General features: G+C 36.1%; 1 protein-coding gene across 1 annotated transcript in view; it reads right to left on the bottom strand.

Moving 5' to 3' along the window:
• Window positions 1-20,023, bottom strand: part of NETO1 (neuropilin and tolloid like 1) — a 205,922-nt gene that overhangs the window by 72,838 nt on the left and 113,061 nt on the right. The window contains exons 5-6 of the mRNA XM_069099563.1: window positions 8,406-8,447; window positions 8,167-8,294 (exon numbers count right to left, since the gene is read on the bottom strand). Of these exons, the coding sequence (XP_068955664.1) occupies window positions 8,167-8,294; window positions 8,406-8,447 (170 nt within the window). The remainder of the gene's footprint in view (window positions 1-8,166; window positions 8,295-8,405; window positions 8,448-20,023) is intronic.

Raw genomic sequence — 20,023 nt, 5'->3', positions numbered from 1 at the left:
CAACCTTAAGAAAAAAATGACATATGGTTTCTATCAGCTCAAAGAGCTCAAGCACAATAAATACTACAATGTAAGAGGGATTTATAAAAATTCAGGAAAATGTGTTCCTTGGCAGTAAATGAATTCCCTGAAATTCTGTAAGCCTAACATCATTCTTTACAAGGGTAGTTCTAAAATAGATGGGATAAAAAAAATAAAATAGATGGGATGAGAACTTGTAGAATATAATCCTCGTATTCATTTTGTTTTACTATAGAAATTTCTTTATTTTCTATCTTTGTTGATTCATTTATATTGTTGGAAATTTACTGATGTTTACATGCACTTTTTATTTAAGGGTCATTCTCATTTTTTTTAAGGGTCATTCATTGAGGGACAATGAATAGCTAATTTCTTCTTTTTTTCTATATTTTCTTCCTGTTGGGCTTAAAGAAATAATTTTAAACACTGATTTTCAGTCATTTGAAAAAAAAATCATGTAGCACACTAGGAGTGTGTTAGTTTTTGTTGTTGTTTTTACTGAAATCTGCTATATTTCTGCAGATGCCAAGTGCCATAAGCAATAGAAATGATAAAGCTTCTACACAGCTGTGCCATATATAATTTATCCCCATTATTACATTATGATTTTAATAATTGTCATGTCACCTTAAAGGATGGAGCATCACAATAAAACAAGAAATACCTGCTACTTTATAATTACAAAAAAAACAACTTAAAATTGAGAATAACAGAAAGCTTTCTTGCATTCATAGTGAAGAAAAGGAATGATGATAAACTGTGAATAATGTTTAACTTCAGTAAAACAGTCAGATTATAATCTCTGCCCAGTGAATCACTTTTGATGAGCTCTTCTTTTTAATCAATCACCAAAGGGTTGAAGTGACAACATGATTGATGAAGTAGATCACGAAGAGTTCCAGAACATTTAAATGATATCCTGCAATATCTGACTTAATAATCACAGTATCGTGAGGAGAGCAGAGAATCATTTTTTTAAATGTACAAAGCAAATAAAGCTAGACATTCATTTACCAAGCAGCGCATTCAAAAAATCGGAACAGATTTTCAGCTTCTCTTGTCGTTTTCCCTCCCTGCAGGATGATAAATAGACAACAGTGATTATTTATGATACTTACCTGATAATTGTCCCAGCCAATCTAATGTCAATTCACATTAAGTAAGGGGATAGCTAGGTGTCACAGTGGATAGAGCACCAGGCTTGGAATCAGGTAAACTCAATCTTTCTCAGCTCAAATTCAGCCTCAGATACTTAATAGTAATTTGACCACCGGCAAGTTACCTAAGCCCATGTGCCTCAGTTCCCTCATCTGGAAAATGAGCTCGAGAAGGAAATGTCAAACTGCTCCAGTCTCTTTGTCAAGAAAACCCCAAATTGGGTTACGAAGAGTCAGGCATGATTGAAACAACTCCACCATAACAAAAATTAAATATACTAGAACCTATCAAATATTTACGTAATCATTTGGACAAGTGACTTTGAGTCTGTGCTTATAGAGTATGTCAGACATAAAACACTATTTCCATTTATTAGTGAATCACACCATGACATGCCACATCCTCACATTTTTCCACAGTAGGGATCAGTTACAGGGACATTTTAATATTTTTAGAAAATATCAAAACTACTGCCCTGTCAAGGGTAGAATTCAGAATGATCATATCAATGTTGAAAAGGCATAGAAATTTAGGAAGCAATAAGGACTTGTACTTTGCCAAGGTTATCATAATGGCAGAGAGCTTTATAATGAAATTTTGATGTATATAGGGATTCAAATTCATTCTAAGTGACTCATAAAATATATAGTAGAATCATAGGACTGAAGAATTAGAGGAGGGAAGAAATCTCATTCAGGATAAAGTAGAATTGCAACAGAGAAAAAAAAATCTCTGAGTCACCTCCATTAAAATCGTATCACCAGAGAACAAGTTCTGGCAGGTTCTGGCAGGTTCTACCAAGATGGAATACTATGAGAAATGCTGGCAATAAATTCTATGTCTACCATCCAAGGACCATCAAGTATGTTAGGTATTTCTTGTTACAAATTCTCATAGAATTTTATATGCAAGGATTTCTAGTATCCAGTTCAGATTACTCTTTTTGCCACTAAGAACCAGAAGGTGATGAAAATTTTAGGATCAAATTAACCTATGAAGAGCATCTACTAGGAGGGAGGGGTTGCAACCAACTTACATTGATAAAGTCAGTACCCAGACCAAAGAAATGAGAAGTCATTCAATTATTGAAGCACTGGATCAATTAATTTTTAAATTAATCTTATAATTTTCATTCAGATTTTGCAGCAGAATTTATACATAGAACACTAAATACTGATAAATATCATTTGAGAAATAATCACATGTGTAAGGTTTGATTCTGCCAAAATTTGTTATGTGAAAGTAATTATTTCATTTTCATATTCTTTGACATAATTTGGATTTTTCTCTTTTCTTTTTAAGGAGAATGAATCTTCCCTAGATATCTGAATTTACCACATACAATCTTAATGTCCACAATAGAAGCTATGTGCCTATGTGTATATGCATACGTGGATATACAGACATATGTGTTAACATGTGTACACTGTCTATATATAAATGCATGTCCGTGTACATACACATGCATTTATATGACTTGTCACATAAGATTTCCTTATTTAGCTAGTCCTTATTTCCTCATGAGTAGTAATACTGTTACTCCACTTATTAAGTAGCACAGTTCCCTGACCACTTAGTTTTCCAGTATTAATTTTGACCTACTCTAATACAAAGAGCAAAGTAAAGCTAAAGTATTTTCAGCATTAATCTCTGTACCTTGGAGTATTCTATTCTTAAAAGCAATCTTAGAAGCATAGAAAGCCCATCCTGGTGAACTCTAGCTCCTGGTTTACTCCATAGTTATTCAGTGCCATTTTGTATCTTCTAACTTTTAATTTCACAGAAAAAAAAGTCTGTCACAATACAGTCATCTTTGTTTAGCTATGCAGGTAACTTTCCTTTTGGGTCATGGAATGCCAAATAGTATAACAGACAGGTACATTCCATTTTACTGCCCTGAGATTATACAAAAGACAGTCTATTTACTAGCTTGAGGGAAGGGATGTGAGTTTACACCCTCTCTGGAAAACTGTTTGACAGCAAAAGCTAGTTATAATGATAAGCAGGGAGGAGGGCTCCTGCTGTTCTCTAGCAAAACATCCTTTTAAAAAATCCTCCATTGACAGAGATTTAGAATGAAATTGCTTCTACATACATTTTTCCTTGAACATGGTTGTTTTACAATGGTTATAATTCAAGGCATGATCAGCCTCAAGTTTCACACAATTTTGAGCTAAAATTTCCTTTAAGGAACTAGAGCAACCTCTTTTTTGTATCCTGAAATTCTCCAGTTCTCCAATGTTTAGGAAGAATCATGTCCTCTGTCCTCTGGGGCATATGAGAGAGCTTTAAAGATTATACCTGAGTATTCTGATGTAATATCAGCACCTGCAGGGCAGGGAATCTCCTTTTTGTATGTGTACCTATAGTATTTAATGAAAGTAGACACATAGTACATATTTCATGAATTTTATTGATTTATTTGTTCATTGATGTTAGACCCAGTGTCATACAAAGAATTTAGGTTGTCTGCCAATGTGACCTCCTAATGTCAAGATAATGGCATAGTTAGTGATCCTTGGAAATTTTGTCCACCTGTTGGCAAAAGTACTTGCAGTCAGAGACTATTGTATCTGTGCTCACTTTCCTATTTTTCATGCATCTCAGAGTTCTGACTTTAATGGGGGAAAAAAACAATTTAAAAAATCTGTATTGAAATTCCCTGTACAACTGGAGGTAGCATTTCAAATCTAGCATAGCTCCAATACTATTCTGATAATTAAATAAAATACTAAAAATGTTCTGATCCACTTTGCATCTATTGCTCTTCCTGGTTTCAACTCCTGGGAACAAGATGACCCTCTCAGGTAAAGCTCATCAGTTGCTAACTCAATCCTTGATTGATACTTCTGTCCATCTTCTCTACCCTTTGACTGAAGGATGGAGTACCAAACTCCTCCCAATGTCTTTCTTTATAGAGAGCAGAAAGTGGATGCTCAACTCATTCCCCTTAATATTTTGAGCTCTTCCTTGTTTCATTTCCACAGAACAAGATGCTCATAATGCCCTCCCACCCAACCACTTTCCTTTTCTTCCTCCTTTTATGTATTGTGCCCCCCTCATTAGATTTTAAGTTTCTTGAGGGCAGGAACTGTCTTTTTTTAATTAATCGTATACCCAGTGCTTTGCACAATCTCTTGTACTGTGCTTAGTAAATGCTTACTAGATTATTGGATAAATTATCCCTGCTGTCCTAATTGCATAAATTTTGGCAAGTCAGTTAATCCTATCTGTTCTTTGCTTTATAAATATGATAAACATATATTCATATATATACATATATATAAAAACAAGTCAACCATCATTTAAGTACTTTAAGTAAAAGCAAGTCAACATAACTTATTTACTTACTAAGTGATAGGCACTCTACCAAACACAGGGGGTACAAATTACCTTTATAAAAAGATAATTCCTGTCCTCAAGTAGTATACTTTCTAATGGGGGACATAACATGTAGATAGCTGGGTAAATACAATATAGATGGGTAGATAGAATATATATTTCTATAGTATCTATTTAATTGTTTACATTTTGTGTATATATGTGAATATACATATGCGTGCATATGCTTGTGTGTGTATTTTCAGTTACAAATGACTTCTCTCTGCTTTACATCTACTCTGAGGACACATGTGTGTGTGTGAGAGAGTGCACATCAAGATGCAGCTGAAGATACTTAAGGATAAATGTGAGGTAGGAATGCTTCCCAGGCATGTAGACAGAAGTTGGCATGCCTCTTTTTTTGTCCTCCCTTTATGTATGCATGTGTATATATATATATGTACATAAATATATGTATATGCTTATATGTGTATACACATGCATGTGTGCATACATGCATCATACAAACATGCATACACTGAGTGGCAGTAAGTCACGAAGAAAGGGGAAGGCATTTACAGCTGTAGGGAATAAGGAAGGCATCCTAAGTATACAGAATTTGATTCAACTCTTAAAGGAAGTCAAATAAACTAAGAACTGAAGTTGAAGGGTCAAAGAATTCCAGTTTGGGGATAACTAGTTAAAAGTAAGGAGAGAGATGATTAAAGGTCGTTTTTGAGGAATCCCTAGCAGACCAGCGCTTCTGGAATACAGCATGTGGAAGTGAGTGAAATGTGAGAAAGCTGAAAAGGTCGGAAGGCAACAGATTATGAATCCCCTTAAATTGTGGGGGGAGGTTATATTATGAGACTAGAGATAATAGGGAGCCACTGCAGCTCATTGAGTGAGTTTGGGACATTTGAGGGGTGTGTAACATGTCTGATTTATGCTTTAGAATAATCACCTTGGTAGCAGAGTGGAGGATAGACTATAGTGGGGGGTATATTTCAATTGTCCAAGCAATAAGAACAGGATTAGGGTGAAGTAAGGAGAGTAGAGATAAAGAAATGTATGTGAGAAATGTGAAGATAAGAGTGACAAGATTTGAAATGCATTAGATATGTGGAATCAGTGCGAGTAAGGACAGAAGTAGAGCATTGTACCTATTATGTTCCAGACCCCATACTAAGCACTTTATCAATATTATCTCATTTGATCCTCATCACAACTCTACTAGGAAGGTGTTGTTATTATCCCCATTTTACAGTTGAATAAACTGAGGTAGAGAGAGGTAAAGACAAGTATGACATCAAGGTTGTGAACCTGGCTGACTGGGAGTGTGGATATTCCCTTAGCCATAAAAGAGAAGTTGGATAGGAGAAAACTTTGGATGAAAGAAAATTAGTTCTATTTTTTGACATGTTTAGGTTGAGATACTTATGGGATAGCCAATTTGAGATGCCCCAAATGTATTCACTAGGGCTTGATATATAAAGTTGGGAATTATTTGTATAGAGACAATGATCGAACCCCTGAGAGATGAAGATATCATCAAGTGAGATAGTATAGAGGGAGAAAGGGGTCCAGGAGAGAGCCTTGGGGGTAAACTAAGGCTATTGGATATGATTCAAGAAAATTTTAACTGATGCATCCATTCCAAATGCACATTATCTAACATCACCTGGATCCTCAGTGCTACCAAATGATATTTTCACACAGTCCTTAATGGATCATACTCTCCACTGCACATTAAAACATCCCTCCCACCCCACCTTTCTCCAGTCTCCAGTCTCTAGCTCTTCCTTTCCCACTTTGTTCTTAACAGATAACCTTGTTTCTTCATTTATTGAGATATTGGAACAGTTTAAAATGCTGCTGATGATGGTGTGTGTGTACACCCATACTCTCAAGCTTTCTTTGAAACTTCAGTTGCATATCTCTAACTGCCTACTAGATATATATTAACTAAACTTATCATGTTCTAACCCCTTCCCCTCCGCAGCCTGCCCCTTTCCCTAAATGTTATACTTTGGTTAATGACAATAACACCAACACTGCGATATCCGAGGCTCAACCTGAGAGTCATCTTCAACTACTCCTTGTCACACACACTACAAATCCTTTTCGTTTCTGTTTCAGCAACATGTTTTGTAACTCCACTTTTTCTTCTCTCACTACAATTAGTATAGTTCAGATGCTCACATCTTCCTGACTACAATATTCGAACAGATGCTTAATTGGTCTTCTTACCTTTAGGCTGTCATTTCTTCAATCCATAAGTCAGACAGTTATCTGATTAATATTCCTAAGATATTTATATGGTGCATTTCATTTGTCTATTTCAAAACATTCAGTGTAACCTTGTGTAACTTCAGACTGGGACTCAAAACCTATGAAGCTCCACATTTATTTCACACTGCTTCGCTTCATGTGATCTATTTTCTTAGTCAAACTGGACTATCTATTTTTTTCCCATATTCTTGCCCTGTTTACCCTCATATCTTTGAGTTTTCATAGGCTTCCTGGATTAGACTTCCTTACTCCCCTCCCCCACCTCTTTGGTTTTAATCACCTTCATTGCTTCAAGACACAACTAAAGGTCCAACAATGATATAACATCCTTACTTCCTCTGATTCCCACATATTGGGTTTGCAATAATAATATACTTGAATTTATCTTTTGCCTTTACTTTATTCTTTTGTGCCTCAGAGTTATTTGATATTTGTTTAATTTTCTCCCTTGACTTTAAGCTCTTTGATACATTCCATCTGTCACATAGAGCTGCTACATACTTGATACTTAAAAAAAGCTTATTTCCATACCATTCATTCTAATGACTTGCATATAGTAAATATGAAATGTTTGTTGGGTTAATTGGTCACATGTAAATAATGGAGCAAATAATATCTTCATCCTCCTCTCTACATACACACATATACAAAAACCTAATACTAGATAGATAGATGATATATAGCTATGAAATTTTCTTTCAAAAATAATCACTATATCAATACTAAGAATTATTTTTTAAAAGTGTTAGGAGGTGTAACTTAATCAAAGACTACAATCAATCAAAAATCTAAATAATTATGGACATGTAGCTAGAGTTTTGTTCTATTTTTAAATAAGAGAAATGAATAAGTAATGGAGAAGAAAAAAAATAAAGTTGTTTTATCAAAATTGACTTAAAATTATGTATCCTGTGAATTCCCCCTGAAATTATGGCAGTGTCATAAATAAATAAGTATGGTTGCATTAACACTTTCAATTTAATAAATTAGTTTAGGTCAAATTATATTCAAATGCAATGTACTTAATTCTGATAAAACTCTAACAATAAAGAGCAAAATAATTAGAACCATAATGGATTTCTGAACTTTTTACTTAATCTGAGCTGAATAGTGAGGCTATTTTATAGGCTATTATCCACATTACAAAATTATCCCTTTGGCATATTATCAATCCATAAAGAAGATATGGTTTTTACAATTGAGAGATTACAAATTTCTTTCCAAAGCAGAAATAAAATAATTTACAAGTTCAAACTACACATGGAATTTTAAAAGCACTCACTCCTTTTAAAAGAACATATGATACAGAGTTGATGGTTAGTAAAGCCACTTTGTAAACTGACTGCCCAATCAGTAGTGGGATGGAAGACTGACCTTGGATCGAGGTGGGGCTCGAATGTACCATTTACAGTCAACTGCCTCAGTGGCAGAAGCTTTTCCTTCCTTCATAATCTGTATAGATTCCACAATTCCTTCAGGTCCGCCCATTTCAAACTCACACACTAAATAAAATACCAAAGAAACAAAAAAGGGAACTTCAATAACAACCCAGAATTATTATGTAAAACAAAAATCAAGACCTTGGGATATCATGAAATATCTAGTATACCAACCTGGTAATGGTTTCAAAACTCCAAGGTCCTTAAAGTCAGGATCTTAAAAATTGAGAAAAAAAAACAATTAGTCCTATTCTGTATATTTTACTAACAGTAATATATAGAAATATTTCATTTAATAATTCAGGAAACTATCCAAAAGAATCACTATATTTTGATAAATTGAATAGTCATTAAAAAGGAAAATTTTAAAATTTAATTTGTAACTGATTGATGTTAAAATTAAAAGACTTTCTCAACTCCAAAGAAATTCTCTTCTTTAAGACTTTTCACTTCTTGACTTCATCATCTGAATGCAGTGTTGTAAGTGTCAAATATGTGTGGTACTTAGATGTATTTTTATGAACTCTAATCAAAAGTAGTCACAGCAGTCGTTATTCTACACGTCTTTGCCTTGCCAAGTCACTGTTTGTCTTATTCAGATAGTCACTTACATAGACTATATTCTGATATTCCATATATGATGTTTGATTTTGTTGTTGTTTGTTTTGGTTAAGGACAGTATAAATATGTGTGCCCCTTTCCAATTTACAATTGTGCTCATGAAATATCAAGTTTCACATTCGTAATATGAGGGGTGATTTCTCTTGTCTCAAAATACAATATCCAACCAATGAGGCTTTTATAGGCTACATACAGAGATTACATATTTCTATTTCTGTGCTATTCTTATTACATCATATTGTTCCATGAATGATTCAGTTAAAATACGTAATACACAATTTCCACAAAATACACCTCACAAAAATGAACACTTTGGTATGACCCATTCAAATTGGACTTGTTGAATTTAAACATCAAACTAATTAGAATAGTTTAATAAGAGATTATTTCTAGATGTTAAGTGTGTGTTGTTTGTAGTTGTTGATGATATTACTGTTTGTCCTTGGTTCTCAAAGGGGACCATAACATAAGGAAGGTGATGCCATGACTTACAAGTGATTTGGATTTAAGTGAGGGAGGGCAGTGGAAAGTCACCAGCCTCACTTTTTTCTCCTGAGTCATCTATATCCAGTGGCAAGATATAGATTAAGATGACTTGAGATAGCCTCACATATCAGGATGTGTGTGTGTGTAGCCATCAATTGAATGATAGATGGGATTAGTTTAGTTTCACTATCGATGTTTGTGGTCAAATCAACAGGCTGCTTAGCTGCAGAAATCATTGCAATAGGTGAAATTACTAATTTAGAATATCACAGATTGGTTATTTCATTTATTTAAACTAAGCCTAATCCTTCAATGATTTTGAAATGCTGTGCATCTCAAGTGCTTTGTAAGTTTATATGCAAGCTGTTCTTTCGTCCTTAGGAGAAATAAAATTAACTATATGTCCACACTAAAGTAAAAACAGAAAAAAATCCAAAACACGAAGATAGGAAAATTATCAAATATTTTGTCTGTCTGCAGTGTCCATTATTATTTTCTTAAAAATAATTGTGTCCCTGTAATGGGAATGCAAATTTGGAAGATCTTCCCTGCCCCTAGGCTAAAGTGCACCTGAAGCCTTGGGTGGGAGGCTTGTTTTTCAGTAGATACTTTTCGATTGGCCAGTGGGTCAATAAGGTTGTTACATTCTCTGAGCCAGGAGAAGGCTATATAAGCCTTGATGTGAGGCTTTGTTTGGGGGGCTCACTTTGAGAAGTGTTCTGTGATTTGATCTGAATTCTGGGAAGCCGTTGTTGAGAGTCCCCGGGCTTTGAAAAACCCAGATGTGGAAGCCCAGATGTTGACTGGGTATGGATGTAATGGTTGGACAGTTTGGAAATCTGTCTACTTGATCTGTTTCTGTCTTGATAATTCTGCCTGTATACTTTGAAGTTCGGGGTGCTGACCTTTTCCCCTGAACAAGGTAAACGATATATGTCTGACTGATTAAAGTAAGCTTGTTAACCCATTTTGAGTTGCTTTCCTTTAACAAAGCAGATCCAAGAACCTGTATGGGCAGCAAACCCTGAGGACGCGCTTGGGGTGCTTGCTGCTACAGTCCCCAACTTCCCTATTTTTGTCAATGTCACTTTTCAGGTCAGTCAGGGTCAAAACCACATTATCCTTTTTTGCCCTTCTCTCTCCTTTATTCCCACATCAGATCAGTTGCCAAACAATGCCCATTTTAACTCCTCCATAAGTTTAGTATCCATCACCTTCTCTTCACTCATATGAATACCTTTTTAGATTAGCCCTCACACCATCATGTATTTAGATGTGTAAGAGACTAAAGTCCGATTCCCTCAGTTTATAGATGTAGATTCTATGACCCAAAGGGGTTCAGTGATCTGCACAGGGACATACATCTGGTGTCTGTAGGGGAATTTGAAGAAAGATAGTCTCAACTCCATTTGTATTCTACTGCTCAACTCACTACAGTAGTCTGTGTCACTTCTCTCTTGAACTAATATAATAGCCTGTCAATTAATCTTCCTACCTCCAGTTTCTCCCTTTTCTAATTTATCATTTATATAGAAATCACAATTATGTTTCTAATCATTTGGCCATATGACTATATCAATTAAAAATTTATATGTAGAGGTGTCCTTAGTGGTCATCTAGCTAATCCATTCATTTTTCAGGCAAGAAAATTAAAACTCAGAGATTTTAAGTGCTTTACCCAAGGTATCTCATACAGAGGCAAGATTCAGATTAAGCCCTTCTGATTCCAAATCTAATACTATTTCCTCCATAGTATTCAACTTTTATGTCAAATGCCCCTGCTCAAAAATCTTTAGTGGTTTGTTCTACTTTGCCTTATAAAATACAATGCAAACTTTATAGCTTGTCATTTAAAATCTTCACATAGCCTGTGATCTACCTATGTTTCTAATTGTATTCTACAATCCTTCCTTTTACTAGGAATGTGTTGCTGAAATGAGGCCCAATTTAAATAACGTAACATAGATATGTAGTGAATCCAGGCAGCCTGGTGGCATGGCATTCTTCAGTTCTATTCCATCATTAAGTAAGAGAGAGAAGGTGGGACTGATACAGAGTAGGGGCTTGGAAACACTTAGGTATTGATAGGATGAGAGCAGGGATCATGAGAAATTACTTTTGGGTTCCAGGAGAGTGGAATAAGCAGTCCATCCCTGTAACTCTTCCATATTCACCTCCAAATAACCATAAAACACCCCAAACAAATCCTAGAATAGCAGAACCAGCAATAATGGTGTAAAACAATCTCTTAGCCCAAGAAATTCAGAAGATGAACAAGAAAGATCTGTTTCACTTGGGTAAAAATGGATCATATTCCAGGACAGAAAGCATACCAATAAACCAGAAGCAAGCCCCACCTCAGCAAATCAGTAAGTGGTTCTGAGCTCTATTGTGGTAGAGCAGGCAAACATCAACACCAGGAACCACCTCTGCCCCCCACCCCCCACCCAATGTGCCTTAGCATCACCAGGAGAATCATCAAACTCCAGCTTTGAAAACAACTACATACTTCAGTGTAGTCACAGGCCAACAGACATCCTATGGTTGTCAGTCATCGATGTCCTTCACTGCAGCCCTGAGGAAATGCAGCAATACCCCCACTGGGCCTCAGCATAGGCCAGACATCACAAATAGGACCCAAGCCAGCCCCTACAGCCTTCAAAAGTGGCAGTCACCCTCACCCTATCCTTTTAGCATAGTACCAGACTGGAGGGTTCTCCAGGGCCTCAGGGAAATATCAGAACAGCACTAGGTAAACAGTTAGGGCTTGTAACCAATGGCACAAGAAGCTTTAGAGAGTTCCCCTTTCAGCCCAGGTACATAACTCAAATTCAAAAGAACATAAAAAGGCAAAAAAAATAAAGATTAGCAAAAAAAAATTTAAAAAATATGTCTCACCAAAGAAAGTTATTATTACAACAGAGAAGACCAAGGCACAACATCAGAACAGGACAGCAATGTCAAAACATCTATGTGCAAAGTCCCAAAGAAAAATGGGAAATGTTCTTAAGTTCAGAAAGAACTCATACAAGAGCTAAAAAAGGAGTTTAAAAATCATGTAAGAGAGGTAGAAGAAAAAATGGGAAAGGAAATGAAAGTGATCCAAGAGAATTATGAAAATAAAAAGAGTCAACAGCTTGGAAAACTGGTTAAAAAGTAGAATTGGTTAAATGGAAAGTGGGATACAAAATCCACTGAAGAAAATGACTCCTAAAAATTACAATTGGCCAAATGAAAAGAAAGCACAAAAACTTATTGAGAAAAAATAATTCATTTAAATTTATAATTGGTCAAGTGGAAGTTAATGACTCTATGAGACATCAAGGCTCAAAAACAAATTCAAAAGAATGAAAAGTAAAAGAAAATGTAAAATATCTCATGGAGAAACAAACATTGACCTGGAAAATAGATCCAGGAGAGAAAATATCAGAATCATTGGACTACTTGAAAGCCAGAATCAAAAGGAGAACCTTGACATAATCTTTCAAGAAATTGCCAAGGAAAACTGCTTTGATGTCCTGGAACCAGAGAGCAAGAAATGCATTGTAAGAACCCATCAATCACCTCAGCAAAGAAATCCTTAAAGAAAAAATTCCAAGGAACATTATATCCAAATTCTAGAACTATCAGATCAAAGAAAATAATACTGCAAATGACCAGAAAGAAACAATTCAAATATAGGGGAATTATATAGGAAGGATTAAACAGGACTTGGTAGCTGCAACATTAAAGGAGCAGATGTTATAGAACATGATATTCCAGAAAGCAAAAGAGCTAGGATTACAGTCAAGAATCGTTTACCCAGCAAAATTAAGCAATAGTATAGTTAGAAGGAATACACATAGACAGAGGGAATGGGTATAAAGGTGTAATTAAGAGAATGACATTTAAAACAATTGAGAAATGAGAAAGAGGAGTACAATGGATTCAGAAGGAAGGGAGAGGTAGAATGGACTGACAGAATGGAGGGAAGATAAGGAAAGAAGGTAGAGGGAAGCAAATGACTGCAGAGGAGGGAAAAGTATGAAAGGAGAGAGAAGATAAATAGAAGGTAGAGAAGAATGGAGGGAAATACACAGGTAGTAAACCTAACTGTGAATGTAAATGGGATGAACTCTTCTAAAATATAGAAGCAGATAGCAGAGTAGGTTAAAAAAAGAATCCTACAATATTTTGTTTACAAGAAACACACTTGAAGCAGAGAAACACACACAGTGTAAAGGTAAGGGGCTGGAACAGAATCTATTATGCTTTAACTGAAGTAAAAGGGAAAAGCAGGGGTAAAAATCGATCTCAGACAAAGTAAAAGCCAAAATAGACCTAATTAAAAGAGATAAGGAGGAAACTGGACCTTTCTAAAAGGTACCATAGACAATGAGGCACTATCAATACTGAAGATATATGTACCAAGTGTTATAGAATGTACAGAGTTTTAAAAGAGAAGTTAAGTGAGTTAATGTGATAGTAATGGAAATTAAAGATTCCCCTGTATTGGGTTGGTTTTCAAATTGATTGTGTTAAAACCCAGAGCTTGTTAATCCCACCTGTGGGATGGATTTGTTGATGTGAAAAGAGAGTCCTGAACTGGGAGGAGCTGGTGACATAGATTTGGAGAGACAAGAGGGAGGCAGAAGAACTTTTTTGGAAGCAGCACCTCGTGGAGGCAGAGAGAGAGACTGAGAGAATTGCTGGGGGACTTTTGAGACCTGCTCCCTGAGCTGCCAAGGACTGAGGAGACATGGCTGTTTTGCTGGTACTTTGTCTGTCTCTTTTGATGTTGTTTTGCTAGATTTGTCCACTGGTGAAAGACAGTCCTTTTGTTGAAGAAGTCCTGGAACCTGGCTGTTGGCTAAGAGCTCTTGAGACTGTCCTGCAGACAGAGAGTGAATACTGTCCACTGGTGAAGGACAGTGCTGTTGTTGCAGGGGTCGCCCCACCCCAGGACCTTCCATTCATTCAATCAATTACAAAGTCCCAGTTCTAAATACTACTCCACCCTTAGGCTGTACCTTCATTTAGTCCACCACAAAGCCCCTCTTCTCAAATGGAGATTAGTTTCCAAACATAAGTAAAGTACATTCATTTGTTCAACCATAGAACACAGAAAGGTCAAAAGTTCCCCACCCCTGGATCACAATTGAATCTACCCCAGAGTTACATCAAGTTTAAGCACAGCACTTAATACCCAAATGGAGGTCTTTTCTTCATCTTGACAGGAGGCAAGTTCTCAGCATTCTTAGTTCCTGGGGAGACAAGGCTTAGCAAGGCCACAAGATACATTGCCAGTCTCTTCATTGATTCATCCTCTGTCTGCAGAACACTCCTAGAACCCTTGAAAACATTAGCAAAACCCTCTCCCAGGATTTCTGTAAACATACAACAAGAAAATCCTTCTTCAGGGCTTCTGAACCAACAGAAAGGTTCCCAGACCCCTGCAACAAGAGTACTGTCCTTCACCAGTGGACAGTATTCACTCTCTGTCTGCAGGACAGTCTCAGGAGCTCTTAGCCAACAGCCAGGTTCCAGGACTTCTTCAACAAAAGGACTGTCTTTCACCAGTGGACAAATCTGTCAAAACAACATCAAAAGAGACAGACAAAGTACCAGCAAAACAGCCATGTCTCCTCAGTCCTTGGCAGCTCAGGGAGCAGGTCTCAAAAGTCCCCCAGCAATTCTCTCAGTCTCTCTCTCTGCCTCCACGAGGTGCTGCTTCCAAAAAAGTTCTTCTGCCTCCCTCTTGTCTCTCCAAATCTATGTCACCAGCTCCTCCCAGTTCAAGACTCTCTTTTCACATCAACAAGTCCATCCCACAGGTGGGATTAACAAGCTCTGGGTTTTAACACAATCAATTTGAAAACCAAGCCAATACAGGGGAATCTTTAATTGCCATTACTATCACAGTTACAGGAAGAAATACATAGTAAAATTATACTGGTGGGGGACCTTAATTCTCTCCTCTCATACCTCAATAAACTGAAACAAAAAAGAAACAAGAAAGAAACTAAAGGGATAAGTAGAATATTGGAAAAATTAGATATGACATACATTTGGCAAGATTGAAACAAAAATGGAGAACACCATAAACAAATTAGAAGAGCAAAGAATAGTCTATCTGTCATTTCTGTGGGGAGAGGGAAGAATTCATGACTAAGGAAGAGATGGAGAGCAGTACAAAATGCAAAACAGATAATTTTGATCATATAAAAATTTAAAAAGCCTTTGTGCAAAGAAAAGCAATGTAAACAAGATCAGAAAGAAAACATAAAACTGAGAAATGATATTTACAAGTGTCTCTGATAAACATCTAATTTCTCAAATATATAGAAAACTGAGTCAAATTTATACAAATAAAAGCCATTCCCTGATTGATACATGGTTAAAGAATAAGAATAGGAACCATTTAGATGAAAAAATCAAATCTATTAATAACCATGTGAAGAAGTGCTCTAAATCACTTCTGATTAGGGAAATGCAAATTAAAAAACACTGAGGTACCATGTCTCACCTACCAGATTGGGTAATATGAAAAAAAAGAAAATGATAAATGTTGGAGAAGATGTGGGGAAACTGGGATATAATGCATTGTTGGTAGTTGTGAACTGATCCAACAATTCTGGAGAGGAATTTGGAACTAAACTCCAAGGGCAACCAAACTGTGCATACCCTTTGATCCAACAATACCACTACTAGGTCTGTATACTAAAGAGATCATAAAATGGAGAAAATGATGTACATATGCAAAAATATTTATAACAACCCTTTTCATGGTGCCAAAATATTGGAAATTAAGGGTGTGCTCATCAATCAGGGAATGATGAACAAGCAGTGTTATATGAATGTAATGCAATACTATTGGTCAATAAGAAATGATGAACAGGTAGATTTCAGAAAAAAACTGGGAAGACTTTTATGAACTGATACAAAATGAAATGAGCAGAACTAGGAAAGCATTGTATACAGTATCAACAATAGTGTATGATGATTAACTATGAATGACTCATCTCTTCTCAGCAACAAAATAATCTAAGACAAGTATGAAGGACTCATGAAAGAAAATGCTATCCATATTCAGATAAAGAACTGATGGCCTCTGAATGCAAATCAAAGCACATTTTGGTTTCAATTACTTTATTATTTCGTATGTTTTCCCCTCTTTTGATCTGTTGCTTCTTTCAAAATTTTGACCAATATGCAAATATTTTTACATGATAACACATGTATGAACATCAAAAAGCCTACCATTTTGGAAGAGGGGAGGCAAGGAAAGGAAGGATAAGGGAGAAAAATTTGGACCTCAAAACTTTATAAAATAAATGCCAAAAAATTTCTTGACAAATAACTGGGGAAAAATAGAATATTATTATTTTAAGAAAACAGGGGTCATGACTTGATAAAGTGCTGAGATATCAAGGGATTGGGGGGCCAGTTAAGAATAAAGAATAGGGAGGTGGAATCAAGGTGGCAGAGTACAAACTCTCCCCCAAGCCCCTCCAAATGCCTTTAAATAATCACTCTAAACAAATTCTAGAGTAGCAGAACCCACAAAAGATGGAGCAAAACTATTTTCCCAGCTCAAGCCAACTTAGGACTTTGGCAGGAAAGGTCTATTGTCCCAGGGTAAGAGAAGAGTCTGGTCTGGCATAGGCTATACCAGCACAGACCTGGCTCCATCAAACCAGGAATAGACCTTGAGGTGATTGAATCAGTGGGGGCAGGGATAGTTTTAAGTCTTCTCAGCCCACAGGCACCAAAGACAACATAGAGCAGGAAAGGTCAGTTGCACCCAGGCAAGGATGGAGCACAGTCCAGAGCAGACTGCACCAGCACAGCCCTGGCCCCACAAAACCAGGAGCAAGCCTTGAAAGTCACTGAATCAGCAGCAGTAGCAACTGCTTACGGAGATCCAGCCTACAGATAGTATAGGGTTCAAACAACTGGTCAGAAGGAGATTAGGGTGATCTCTTTCCTGGACCTAGGGGAAGGACTCTCTTGCTTTGGTTTGCAGTCATGGATGGCAGAGGAAGGATGAAGAGGAACGTTAGCATACCAAAGCTCGTAGCTACAGTGGATAGGGAACCTGTGTCAAAGTGCCAGAACAGAAAAGATCGACTGTATTCACTAATAGATCAAAGCACAAAACAGAGAGAAGTAAACACCTCTCCTTAGATCTTACCATCTTGAAAGAATTGAAGTATTACAGGTACCTAGAAGTATCTCTGAAAATAGCTGCACAAAACCCCTAACCCTTTGGACAATGCACCCTTTACCCTGGAAGCAGAGCACTACTTTAGCAAAAAGTTAAAAGTCAAGTAATAGGCTGGGTAAATGAGCAAACAAGAGAAAATTCTGACCACAGAAAGTTACTATGGTAATAAGGAAGATCAAAATGTATACTCAGAAGAAGACAACAAAGTCAAAGCTCCTACATCCAAAGACTTCAGAGAAAAAAAAAACAGCCTCATGCCATGGAAGAGCTCAAAAATGATTTTGAAAATCAAGTGAGAGAGGTAGAGGAAAAATGAGTGATGTAAGAAAATTGTGGAAAAAAGAGTCAACAGCTTAGTAAAGGAGACACCAAAAAATTCTCAAGAAAATAACAACTCAAAGCACAGAAAGAATGAATGTTAAAATTGTTCTTGCATTTAGCCGATAAAAATAAAATACTAAACTTAAAAGAAGAACAAAGAATAAGTTTAGGATGAATAAAGCATTAATAGACAGGGAAATGTGGAGTTATGGTTACATGAAATAATTTCAAAGTCTTTGAGCATGAAATTGGAACCCTCGTGAATGATAGAGATCAAGATGTTGTTCATCCCTACATGTGGCTCAGATCAAATGTTCATAAGTGCCGAGGACACTGTTGATATCTTCTAGTAAAGGGGCAGCAGCTGGCTGTGAAGAAATCTGGGAGCCAGGTAATGGAACTCCTTGAGAGTGGAGGGATAATGACCTGGGGCCTAGTAGATAAAAGCCATAAAGATTTGAATGAGGTCCGGCAATGGGAGAGTCTGTAAGTAGGCACGGGAAGTAAGGAGTATTTTGTCTTTTTCTCTAGGAGTTTATTGTGAGAGGGGCACAGAGAAGACTATGGCAGAAAAGTTAGCCATTGCTAGAGAGAAAGGCCAGGGATGTAGTGTCTTATGGGAGAAACCAAGTCTGAGTACAAGAAGATGGATGAAGCATGAGCAGGATAGGTCCCAGCATGAAGGGAAATTTTATTACATTGCCTCATTTACCATTTTAAGGGTGTTTTTATTCCTTCATGATCAGCTCTAAGGATTGTTGCCTCTATAAAATCTTATCTCCCCATCTGAAAGTGATCTCTTCTTATTCAAAAGTTCCTGGGCAAGTTTCTACACCATTTTTCTGTCTTTAAGATGATATTCTATATTGTATTATACTGTTATACTTTGTATATGTGCCTTATAGCCCAGTAGAATATAATTCCTTGATAATAGGAATGGTATTAATATACATATGTATGATATATCTGTATACATGTAAATATATATAAAATGTGTATGTGTATATATGAACATATTCAAATCTAGAGTACCTATACTATGCCTCTAAAATACTAAATACAAAGATTTTATTAAAGTTTGTTTAATTTGTTGAGTAGTAAGAAAATGTTTATTATTAACCTGAATTAATATTTATTCATTCCTTGTGAAATTATTTGTTGAATGCCTTCTATGTGGCACAATGAATAGAGTATGGAGTCTGAAGTCAAGTAGATCTGAGTTGAAATCTTGCCTCAGATAATCACTAGCTATGTGACCTCTGGCAAATCACTTAACCTCTTTCATCTCACTTTTCAATCTGTAAAATAAGGATAACATTAATACTTTCCTCCAACGGTTGTTCTGATAATCAATAAGATAATATTTGTAAAAGCTTGTTGCACAGTAGGTGTTTAATAAATGCTTGTTTTCTTCTACTAAGTGGATGTCATTGTTGTATATACTTTTATCAAAAATGATTTTCAGCATTTATCAGTTTCCATAGATAATTATGTTATGTTTCATTCTGTTTGGTTTGTGTAGATGTAGTCATAGTTATCAATAGCACAGTGTTGACTAAATTTTATTAAATTCCACCTAAATGACTCAGGGACATTTTTTGTTTCTCTTTGTTTAAGGAGATAGATGCTTACATGATAGACTTTATGATTTCTGTGGAAAGAAGTTAATATTCTGTTTTCTTGAATGGGGAAAATATATTTTACAAACTTATATAAGACAGTTTAGAGATAAATGCCAACTTAGAGAAACAGATACATTTTATGTTTGCCTCTGTAGTAATAGCAAATACGCTGATGGTTAAAATATAAAGAAACTTTGAGAACTATTGGAAATAGACCAAATTTCTACTCTTCCATTTGAAATAAGCCTTGATATGAAGGACACAAGTAGAATGTAGAACCAGAAATAATTAGAAATAAAGATTATGTTCAGTAACCAGAGAATCTGCGAGAATGTCAGAAGAGCAGAAAAGAAAGTAGCTCTCTCAATTAAAGTGTCCTCCAAGTGAAATGGCCTCCTCCTCCTCCTCCTTCTTCTTCTTCTCCTTCTCCTTCTCCTTCTCCTTCTCCTTCTCCTTCTCCTTCTCCTTCTTCTTCTCCTTCTTCTTCTCCTTCTTCTTCTTCTTCTTCTTCTTCTTCTTCTTCTTCTTCTTCTTCT

This window comes from Petaurus breviceps, unplaced genomic scaffold (genome assembly GCF_028583685.1).
Source record: "Petaurus breviceps papuanus isolate PSGF00001 unplaced genomic scaffold, PetGlider_PUasm1.0 38, whole genome shotgun sequence".
In the NCBI taxonomy this organism is placed as follows: Eukaryota; Metazoa; Chordata; class Mammalia; order Diprotodontia; family Petauridae; genus Petaurus; species Petaurus breviceps.
Note: the sequence above shows the minus strand (reverse complement) of the source record. Positions and strands in the feature narration are given on the sequence as shown.